The 11,510-nt window shown below is 46.5% G+C and overlaps 1 protein-coding gene across 4 annotated transcripts in view; it reads left to right on the plus strand.

Annotated features, from left to right (window-relative positions):
- Positions 1–11,510, plus strand: part of ASAP1 (ArfGAP with SH3 domain, ankyrin repeat and PH domain 1) — a 189,913-nt gene that overhangs the window by 117,234 nt on the left and 61,169 nt on the right. For all 4 annotated transcript variants that reach the window (XM_015561615.1, XM_015561623.1, XM_015561619.1 and 1 more), the window contains exon 5: positions 774–846. In XM_015561615.1, the coding sequence (XP_015417101.1) occupies positions 774–846 (73 nt within the window). The remainder of the gene's footprint in view (positions 1–773; positions 847–11,510) is intronic.

Below are 11,510 nucleotides of genomic sequence, written 5' to 3' on the forward strand. Positions count from 1 at the left end.
CTGTCATTTTCTAACCTGGACTCGTCTCTTTAAGGTGGTGGTAGTCCCCCCTTCAGACGAGACTCCCTTAGTGCCTGTGCGGTGCAGGTGCCGTGGGCACGCAGGACCAGGTCGTGGCTAGATCAGGTTCAGGGTCATCCCAGCTCCGCCACACTGGGCCAGTTAGACTTCCTCAGCCTCTGCCTCCTCATCTCACGGCACCGTGGACTGATGTCCGGATCCATCCTGTGAGAAACCACTCAAAGGCACCCCCGTGCTGTGTGCTTTTTCAGTAAACAATTTTAAAACAAACGGGTATCATGCCGTAAGCTTGTTTTAGCACTAAGAGATCCTCAAGTTTAAAGTGGGTGAAAAGCTCTCGGGGCACTCCTGTTAACAAACTCTAGTATTTTCTTTCTGGCTGAAGTGACCATCAGGTGATAAGATGTGTTTTGTTCTCGGGTCTAAGTCATCCATTTGTTAAGCCTGCCTTTCTCCCACCCGGGCTGGAAATTCTCGGGAGGAGGCGGGCGGTGTTACGGTTTCTTAGGTGCCATGTGTTCTCTCTCCTGAGCTGGGCTTAGAGTGATAACCGACCAGCCGCCGCATTATCCACCGCCCTCGACACTGAGCTTTGTGGAAGGACCGTGCATTTAAAATGCTTCATTGTTAATAAATATGTCAGCTTGCTGTTGCTATGGTACTCGGCAAAACAAATGTAGTTACGAATGAGGTTTTATTTTTGAACTCACCACGTTTTTCAACATCTTTTTCCCCTGTGTTTTCTCTTTCAGGCGCTAGACCAAGATAGAACAGCTTTGCAGAAGGTGAAGAAGTCTGTGAAAGCAATCTATAATTCTGGTCAAGGTAAGTACTCGTCACAGCAGATAACATGAATTATAGGCAGTGTCTGCAGTTTTCTCTGTTGTTTGTAAGATGCTGAGGTTATGGAAGACTTGCTCCAAATGGAAAAAGCAGTAGGTTAAAGAAGTGCAGTTTCTCTCTTTTTTTCTCAGTCCAACCCTGCTACTGTTTCCAAAGTAAAAAGCAAAACATGAGTTGCAGTGGGTGATAGTATACATTTAAAATCTTAGTAGATGGTGGATCACTTTGAAAGTTATATAAACGTCTAACCACCCTCCTGTGTGCCTGAAAGTAATATGACGTTGACTGTCAACTGTAATAAAACATTTGTTAAATACTTAGTTAAATTATAGGTAATTTTACCACAAGTGACATAGTAGATATTTAAAATCTCTGTGTCAATCTGTAAACCAGTGGCCTCAGTTACACACACGAGGATCTTTCTCTCTGGAGGGTACCTTCCACATTTGAAAATCAGTGAAAGTCTACAGCCATGCAACCCTGGATGCATCCGATCTTGTCTGATCTTGGAAGCTAAGCAGGGTCTGGCCTGATTAGTACTTGGATGGGAGAAAATCAGTGAAAGTCAGAGAGGGGCAGGGGATGAGGGGTGGGTGTTAGATGAAGCCCTGGACGCACCTCCGGCTACTCCTGTCTTGTGGCCGAGGGCATGCCAGGTAACCTGTGTAGCCAAATGTTTTCACTCTGGGCCAGTGACTCTGTCACCTTGAAGATAAAAGCGTGTTGTCAGTGGATAAGAAGGAACCAAATTAAGATAAGCTGCGGGGAACCAGGGAAGTGAATGGTAGGTCCCAGCGCCCCAGGGAAGGAGAGCCTGGGAACAGAAAATGAGTTTCTAGGTCTCTTCCCTCACATCTCTCGTCATTATTGAAATGCCAGCTTGCAGACCCAGAGGGCAGGTCTCCTATGAAATCTCTTCTCTGTAACATAACAGAACCTGAAGGGAGGGCAGCAGGGTCTGATAGGAAGGGCACCGGCTTGAAGGGGGGCACAGGGAGCCTGGCATCCTCGCCCTGCCCCATGCGGTCACTGCACTTTTTGAACATCCATTTTCTCCCCATAACACGGGGATCACGGCATTATTACAGGGTTGTTGAAGGGACTTAATGAGCTCATATCTGCAAATGCCGGCCACCTCATGGGAGTGCAGTACGTGCCATACACTTATATTTCATATACATTTTATATTTTATTTATACTATATTCATGGTCATCATGAGATTATAGTGCTGGAAGAAACATGGAACGAGGCAGAACTCGGCCCTCGCTGCTTTCCGGCCCTGCTCTCCTTCGGGCTGGGAACCCCGCCTCCTGAACTGGAGGCCTGTCTCTGGCCCTGAGAGCCCCGGGGCCTGTGACACTCTATCATCTTCCTGTTCACACTTTTCACACCTGGTTCCTTGGTACCTCTCTCCAATTTCTTATGTCCAATAAAACACTAACTTCTAATTAAGGTAGTAAATGACAGCTGTCTCCTTATGTAGTGACCAAGTGTTGTTTTAAGGCTTGGCCCAAATTACACACCCAGTTTATAACTCCTGTCTTCGCTGCACTGTGTGACTCCCACAGGGTGGCAGGCCTCAGAGGCACCCGCTGTCCAGAAGGAGGCGGATGGGTCACTGCGAGGCGGCACAGGGGCCTCTGAGGGGCTGGCATGGTTCTGTTTCTTGATTTGGGGGTGATCACATGGTTATGTCTGCTTTTTGATCATTTACCAAATGCTACCCTTAGGATTTATATACCTTTTCATATGTCTGTATGTCTGTTGTGCATTACTAAAAGTATATTTAAAATTCATGTACAAGTTGGTTCATTGAAGCATTTGGAAAAACAGAAAATAAACGGGGGGCGGGGTGCTAAATACACAAGTATATTATAAACAAAATGCTATACAGCCTTTATAAAAAAAAAAAAAGAAAAGAAACTAAGGCAGTGTAGACCTGAGTTTGAATCCTTGCTTTGTCACCACTTGTTAAAGTCAAGTAAATTATTAACTTCTCTAAAGCTTAAACTGCCTCACCACAAAGTGAGAAAATAATAACTGACTTGCAGAATATTATCCGGGCAAAATGAGGTGGTGTTTAAGGCCTCTGACGAACTGCCTGCTGCATAGTAGGTGCTTATTAGCACCTGGTGATGGGGGACTGGCAGTGGAAGCAGTAGCATGGTCCCCTCTGATTAATTCAGGCATTCCACAAATGGCTGGGCCACTCTGATGTTCTAAAGAGCTTAATGAGCCATTATCTGCCTCAGGAATAAGTGTCACTTCTCCGTAATGTTCCCCTTTGTGCTCCGGGCGCTCAGCTCGTGAGCCGGAGGAAGGGAGCCCTGATGTGCAGCTGGGCGGTGCTGCCGTGTTGAGTGCTTGGAGCTCCATGCGACTCCTTTTTCCCAAGTGTCCTTGCTGACGACATACTTCCCCCCGTGGCCACACCAGTGAGCGGCTCACGCAGGCTCTTTTGCTCAGGGCTGTGCTTTTGCTTTCAAGCGTTCCCTTGGCCGCTGCTGCCCTGGCTGCAGGAGCGGAGCTCGTCCCTGGCTGTGCGGGTGGAGAGTGCAGGGCGTGTGCAGAGTCCGGTTGCCTTTTTCCTTGTGGTTGGGGTCACAGCTAAGTGAGCTTTGACCACCACCCCCTCCACCCTCACCTGGATTACCTCTGTGTCCTTCACCCTACGTCTGCACTAGCTAGTAAATTAGCTTCTAGCCACATACGGCTTTTTAAAATTAAATCCATTACAATCAGAATTTAAAATGCAGGTCCTCAGTCTCAGTGGCCACCTTCTGTGCTCAGCAGTCACCTGTGCCCAGCCCTGCGGCACAGGCATCTCCACCCCCACACGCAGGCCTTGCTGCTGCAGGAGAACATGCATCCCATTGCACTGGAACTGTGGCCCAGTCTCTCCTGCATGAGACCAGGGAGGCTCAGCTCTGGTTGTTCTTTAGCATCGCCTGGAGAGCTCTGAACACACAGAAGCCGGGGTCCCTCAGGCCCACGCGCCTAGAGCTGTTCCGCAGGGGCCCCCGGTATGGGGATGAAAATGAAACTCCTCCCTGGTGACTGGAATGTGCAGCTGGTCTGTCAGCTCCCTGATGAGGACTGTCCCGTGTCCTTCATCTTTGTACTTTGTGTGTTTGTCAATGTAGCTTATTAGTTTGTTCAGCGGATGTTTATTGAGCACGGCTACTGTTCTGGGTGTGGGTGTGGTGGACAGTCAGACCGGATCGCCGTCTCCATGATTGTACAGCCTCGAGGGAGGGAGAGGTGTGAGTCAGGTCCTCCGCAGAAGGTGTCATAGTGAGGGACTGGGAAGTGTGCGAAGGAAAGCTCCCAGGGCACAGGGAAGTGACAGAGGGATCGGATGGAGCGTGAAGAGGGTCTTCAGGAGGACCTCTCGGAGGACATGGCGTTCGCTGGGGGTTGATGCTCTACTGAGCCCAGCCAGACAAGCCTGTGAGGTAGGTCTCCATTGCCCCCATTTTATTGATGTCGAGGTTGAAGCTTAAAGAGCCAGACTAACGTATGCAGGTGCCACACCGAGCAGGTGATGCAGCCAGAGCCTCGCTGGCTCCACCTTTGCTGTTGGCAGGTGCTCGGTGCCTACCTTCTACCTGACACCGGGCGGGGCTCACCACATGGGGAACGAACTGCTACTTGTTGGCTGGATGGCTCCCTGAGGAGCTCTCCATGAACAGCTTAAATATTCACGGATCGTGATTGTTCCTGCACGCATTGATCCAGTGTAACTTCCCGGCAGTGTAATCCATGGAACGACTTTGGGAGGCGTGGAAATGTGGGGACAGACTCAGATCTCACGGACTGCTGGAACCTGGCGGTTTCTGCTGTCACCAACGACTGTAACACACCCGGGGTTTGGTCAGCTTGTGTGGGCAGCACTAGGACATTTAATTCTTACAAAATAGCTGGATGAGTAAAACAGCGGCCCCGCAGATCTTTCCATGAGACAGGCTCCGTGGAATCCGCCCGGTTCCCGGCCAAGGGCTTTGGCCTCGTCCAAAGAAGCCACAAGAGGCTGCACCCTGGTATCTGTTTCCCAGTGTGTTTTCATAATGTTCTTGTTTTCTCACAGTGCTTAAGTGACACGAAACCATCTGATGCTCTTGAAAGATGTAGGAAGCATGTCTGTGTTTCTGCTCTGAGATTACAACCTCTTGTCTCCCCACCCCCTTGGATGATTCAAAAGATGGTGGAGAAGGGTGGAGGGTCTTACTCTTAAAATATGTTTTTATTGATACACATAGGTCTTATCAGTATTATAACAGCAGAAATCTTACTAGGAAAACCAGTATCTCCCTGGAAGTGCTTTAGTTGGAAAATGGCTCTGGGAGTTTGTCTCTTCCTCTTGCTGTCCCTGCTGTGTCTGAGGACATTTTAAAAACAAAACACGAGTTCTGTGGACTCTTTGGATCAAGGGAAAATTCTCCGAGCCGTTCCATTTTTCTAAGTTTTAAAGTCTTAACATTATTCATCTGAGAAGTAGCTTGTCATTTAGAACAGTGGTTGCCAACCTTTCGGGCCTCACGGACCACCAGTTGGCAACCGCTGATTTAGAAACTGTGCCTCGGTGTGTGTCCCCAGCCCCCCTTCACACTCCCCCACTCTCTTCCCTGATAGCACACGCTTTTAAAAGCTAGGAGTTTCTTGAACACGATAGAGATTTTAAAATAAGTTGCAGTCATTGACTCTTTTTCTTTCAAAAGATGGAGCCTAATTTGCTTCCCCTTGAGCGTGGCTCCAAGTGGTGGTTTTAAGTATTTTGTCCATCATTTTTAATTGTTATTGACAGGAGCATTAGTCTGATAAGAGTTACTCTTGTCAGATTATCAACTACAGACCTTTAATTATAAAAGTTACATGTGAGCGACTCACTGATGAAGCCCTCACTGAGCATGTAGCCGTAGGGGATTGACAGAACACTCTTGGCTCACAGGGAGGTGATAGTGTATGACAGTGTCTGAAAGTGACTTAAGAAAGGTATGTCCTCGGCTCGGGATGGGGGATCTCAAATACCTGAATATAGCTCATTGGCATTTTATATATTTGGTCAAAACTATATATGAAGTGCTGGGGAGCTGAGTAGGGAACAGAATTAAAAGAACAGCAGTGATTTCTGCGCTCTTCAATTTACAGTTCATCGTAAAGTAAATAAATGTATTTACTTTCCAGCCACGCTTTGAAGTGAGATTTTTAAAGTCTGCATGTATAGAAAATAGCCCATGGAGTCAAAACACCCCTTGAAAGTCCTTGGCTTGCCGATTGAGTACACTTCAAATATCACTTCTGTGGTACTTGTGAAATACCGACACTTTTCTGCGCTCTTCAATTTACAGTTCATCGTAAAGTAAATAAATGTATTTACTTTCCAGCCACGCTTTGAAGTGAGATTTTTAAAGTCTGCATGTATAGAAAATAGCCCATGGAGTCAAAACACCCCTTGAAAGTCCTTGGCTTGCCGATTGAGTACACTTCAAATATCACTTCTGTGGTACTTGTGAAATACCGACACTCCTTTGGGAGGGAATAGGGGCCCCACTCCTCTTAACATTCCTTTTGCTCTCTAGTTCTTCCAGTTGTACTAAGTTAAAGCTCATCAGTTAAAGACACCACTGTGGTTTTCACTCGTTCCCAACAATCCTTTTTGCTGTCGTTTCTTTAAGGACCACTCTCCTTGAACAGACTCTCCTTAACAATGACCGTCAGGATTCTAAGGCCTACCTACACCTTGCTGCCTCTTATTGCACATTGCATTTGGACCTCACTTTTGATGGCTTATGTCTCACCAAACGAGGCTTGTTTCTTCGTGTATAAAAATGCTGCGCCTAAAGTATAGCTGAGAGCGGAGGGACGCTGGCCTCCGGCTTTATCTCTGAGTGGTGTTCTCCCCGGGTTTGCTGCAATCTGACCTCTTTCACACATACTCTCCTCACCACACAGACGCCATCTGAAGGCAGCCGTGCTCTGATCATTCTTGTTGAGTCGATTTGTGCTTTGGATGTGGCCACGCATGTTAAAGTTAAAGTCTGCTTCTAGGACTGGAGGGACTCGCCAGCTGAGTCTTCAGCCAGAATGGTAACTACTTACCGATTTTCTGACGCCCTGTTTGGGTATGGAAATCAAGCCCGTGGCTATTGATGCTGAGGCACTTCTCGGGGATAATCGATGCCGTGAGACAGAAAGATTCGGGGCTGACGGGGATGACTTGGCGCAGTGTGTCACCTGCATTCACGGACAGCAGGAGGGCGTTCTCAGAGCTCCGTGCTCCTGGTGACTGCGCACACCTGCTCTTGTTCTTTCTGGAGAGCTGCAGGGGCTTCCGCTCTGGGACACCCTGGGCAAAACGGCATTTTCTGTTTGTTTGCTTTTTTATTGTTCTCATTGGGAAGGTAGAATGTTTATTAACACACTTGCTGTGTTAATAAACATTTCAGATGAGCTAAAAGAAGAAAGCACTAATTAGCCATGTTTCTTTCCATTGTTTTCCATTGTATGTATTCTGAATTACAGACGGCATGCTTAGGTGGCATGGCACAGAAGTTTTCAGTCAATTTTAGGGGATTTTGGAACCATTAATTGATACAACTAGTATGTTAGTACATGATCTATGCGTGTAATTCATATTATGTATGAATACTGTATACAGTATTCATACATAATAAGTGGTTAGTAAATCAGCTTTGATTGGAAAGGTGTGCTTTAAGATGATTTGCTGACAGGTGTGCCTGAGCCAGAACTGTCTGGAGAGACGTGCAGAGGTGTCTGCCCAGGCCAGCCCCTGCTTAGGCCAGGAACCCGTCTTTAATGGGTTCTTCATTTATTTACACGTAGTTTATAGACCAAGAAGCTGAAGCTGACAGGACTAAGGCAGGTACCCTAGGCCACAAACCTAACGAGTTAAATAACCTTTGTCTCCCAGCATAGGTGCTTGGTGAAAGCTTGTGATTAAAAATAAAATGTGAGGTGTTTTTAAACTGCACCATTGAAAAGCAAGCGTGGCTCCACTGAGTGATGGGTGGTCATACGGTGGGAGGCCGGCATCGGCTAGGAATTGGTGGTTTCCTTTCTAGCTTTTGGTGGGGGCCACCAGCAAACCGAGGTGGGTTGTGGATTTCACCTGGCAGTTAGGAAGCCCGAGTGTTGGAGCCGGAAGAGGGGATGGCCTGGCCATAGCAGAGCGTCTGCAAGTGCCTGTAAATGCAGGAGCGGCCCTGGGAGCTCCGCAGGCATCGGTTCTCGGGGCTCTGTTAGTGGATTTTGTCAGTTTCTGCAGAAATGGAAGTCTGCATGCTGAGCTTCAGATAGCAAACACCCTAGGGGTTGGGGCAGATTCTTGCAGAGGCTGGACTAGAGTTTTGACCTGCATCCCAGGTATGTGCACAGGCCGACACTCTAACCACTGAGAACACTGACCAGGGCAGGAACATTCTTTAAATAATGTCAGAACCCTTCCTCGTGCTATATAAAGAAATACATTACATTGGATTGAAGACGTAAATGTGTGTTTTTTAAATACTAAACTTTAGAAGGTTTAGGAACATACGGCAGGAAACCCAAGTCTTTTCAGTAAAGATTGCCCAGGCCAATGATAGTCAAGTTTTTACATCCGATGACATTAAAAAATGACATCTTTGTGCTGGTGAGATTATAGAGAAAGAGAACCTTTCCTATATGTGTTGCCTTTGGGGATATGATGGCCACAGCCAGCCTCTTTGGAAAGAAACATAGCAATATTAATAAAAATTTGAAATGCACACCCTACCCCTCACCAATTCTGCTTTTGTGAATATATCTTTTCAGAGATAAAGTGGTCGCATATAGGAGCTTGTGTATAAGGACATTTATTGCAGCCTTGTTTTTCGTTTGCAAAAACTGGAAGTCATCTCTCAAGAGGTGCATGGTTATATAAATTGTGGTAGAGTTTGTTATGGAATATAATCATGGTGAAAATAATTCATTGCATTTAATTGTACTGAGTTTTTTCATCTTTGTTCACTAGGAAAAAAGCAAACCATAGAGTCTTGTAATAATATCCCATCAGTTTGTTTGTTTTTTAAGTGAGAAAAGGGGAGAAAATCCTTATATTTGTGTCTGTGTCTGTGTGTATATTTTTTAAGCATTCAGAAAGTTCTGAGATTTCACTTAAGATGATCAGCTTTGCTTATTTCAAGGAGATGGGATTAGAGAAGAAAAAGGGAAATAATTTTTGTCTTTCTACGTCTTAGGATAATGTCAGAATTATTTTTGTAATTTTATTAACAAATTTAATTAGAATTTTTTTAAAATATATTTTATTGATTTTTTTTACAGAGAGGAAGGGAGAGGGATAGAGAGTTAGAAACATCGATGAAAGAGAAACATCGATCAGCTGCCTCCTGCACATTCCCTACTGGGGATGTGCCCACAACCAAGGTACATGACCTTGACCGGAATCGAACCTGGGACCCTTCAGTCCACAGGCCAGTGCTCTATCCACTGAGCCAAACCGGTTAGGGCTAATTAGAATTTTAAAAGTGGGATTAGTACTACACAGTATGTGTAGAATAGTATAAAAGAACGTACCACTTCCCCCTCTAGCCTGGCGCTATAATTCATGGCTCGTATTACATGGCTTTACTATTGCAGTTATAGCTCATTGTATTTTATGTGCCTGGCACAGGGCCAGCGCTGAGTATGTTTTGAAGGAAAGAAAAAGACTTGTTCGAAGAGACTTCACTGCGTGCGGTGAGCATTTTACTGAGCACTGTGTGCCCAGCCCAACGCTGGCACCTGGGTATACAACAGATTCGCTGACGCTGGGGACCGCGCACTGCCAAAGGCCCAGGAGAGAATGAATAGCAGGTGTGCCCAGGAGGTTACACTTGCATTTGACCTTGAAAGAAGCAGTGGCGAAAAGATGGGGCTTGGAATCAAATGAAGCTAAAGTCTAATCTGGCCTCACCATTGAGTTTCTCTTTTTTGTCTGTAAAACTGCCTGGAAGGTGTTTGGGGCTATTCACAGTGACGGGTGCCACTACATGGGCACTGCTGACCACGCGTCATAATTACAGTCACAGAATCACAGACTAGCTGCTGTCGCCCTATTACTGGAAAAGGAAGTCCCCGTGTAGTTACTGCTGCGGGGTTAATGCTGGGACGTGTGTGTGTGTGTGTGTGTGTGTGTGTGTGTGAGAGAGAGAGAGAGAGAGAGAGAAAGCCCTTCCACCGGACGGAACATGTCACGTGACTAGTGCAGGGGGCTCATCTCCCCAGAGCAGTTAAAATCCTGACTGGCCCTTTCTGGTTTGGTTGGTAAGACAATATTATTTTGTCCTTTTTTCAGATCTGAAAGGAGTCCCCTAGCTCTTAGAATTATCTTACCTTCTGCAACAATACCAGGATTGCCAGAACTTGCGGACAAATACTTGAAAAGCACGGATCTCCATAATTGGTGGCTCAGATTTCTCCATCCCCACCTCCTTTCTCCCCAGCCCCCACTTGACCAACCTCCCCCAAGGCCCCTGGCAGTTAGATGTAGTGGGCGTCTTAAAACAGCTCTGTCCTGCTCTCTAGAATGCCCTGAACTGCTCGGGCCACTTCCTGCCTCCCATCCAGTCACACCCATGTCTGTGACAGCACTTCCCACCCTGCAGCCCCACCAAAGCCCTGTATTTTCCTCTTCTTTGCTAAACCCCTGAATTTACATTCCATTCAAATTGCTTACTCTACTCTGTAATCCTTTCCCCCTTCCGCCCTGGGCTCCCACTTTTCTCCACCAGCATCCTGGATCCTTGCCCTCACTGAGCCTGTTGGAGACCTGCTTAGTAAATCTTAACTTTGTATAGGGAGATGTGTGTGTCTGTATCATCTTTCCAGTGAATTGTCGTTCTTAGATTTATGATGCAGCCTGTAAGAAAAATCCTTAAAATGTGAGGCATAAGTGGCTCTGCTGGTTGATGTTAGATACATCTCTCTGTCAGCATGGGTGTAGAGGTAATGATGTTTGATATACATGCCAGGCCCTGTTCTAAGCAACTTACACTTAATTCCCAACATTTCTACCCCCAACAGGATCACTAGGATTATTTCAAGATCTAGTTCACTGAATTAGCTCTTGTATTTTAAAATATGTTTGCACTAGGAAGTTTTATATAGATATGTGTGCATACATATGTAATTAATGTGTACACACACACATGTCCATAGATACAGATGTAGCTGTTGACTGTATGGTTATTCAGTTGTGGAATTAGAACGTACGGGCTCCCTGCCCTCGCCTGTGCTTACATACCCAGTCTCCCCTTCTGCTGCTCTCAGACCACATTTATGTTCCATCTGCCCAGGAAGCGTGATTCTCCCCGTGCAGAGTTCTGGGGAGGTTCTCTGTGACGTTGTAAAAGGCATTGGGTCAGAAAGGGCTCTTAACTGGTTGGTAGGCACATGGGTCTTCAGTTTTCCTTTGAAATATTTTATCATTTCAAGCAAACACACCAAAAACCTGATACTTTATTGACCATGGAGACCCTTCTGGTGGAAGCAGCTGGCAGGCAGGTTGCCGAGTCTTCCCTGTCGGGTGTCGAGTGGGAGTCTCCGCTAGTGGAAACACTTCGGCCTCCAGCAGAAGGTGTCGGGGTAGCGGCAGCTCCAGAGAGAG

Source organism: Myotis davidii, unplaced genomic scaffold (genome assembly GCF_000327345.1).
Source record: "Myotis davidii unplaced genomic scaffold, ASM32734v1 scaffold30, whole genome shotgun sequence".
Classification (NCBI taxonomy): domain Eukaryota; kingdom Metazoa; phylum Chordata; class Mammalia; order Chiroptera; family Vespertilionidae; genus Myotis; species Myotis davidii.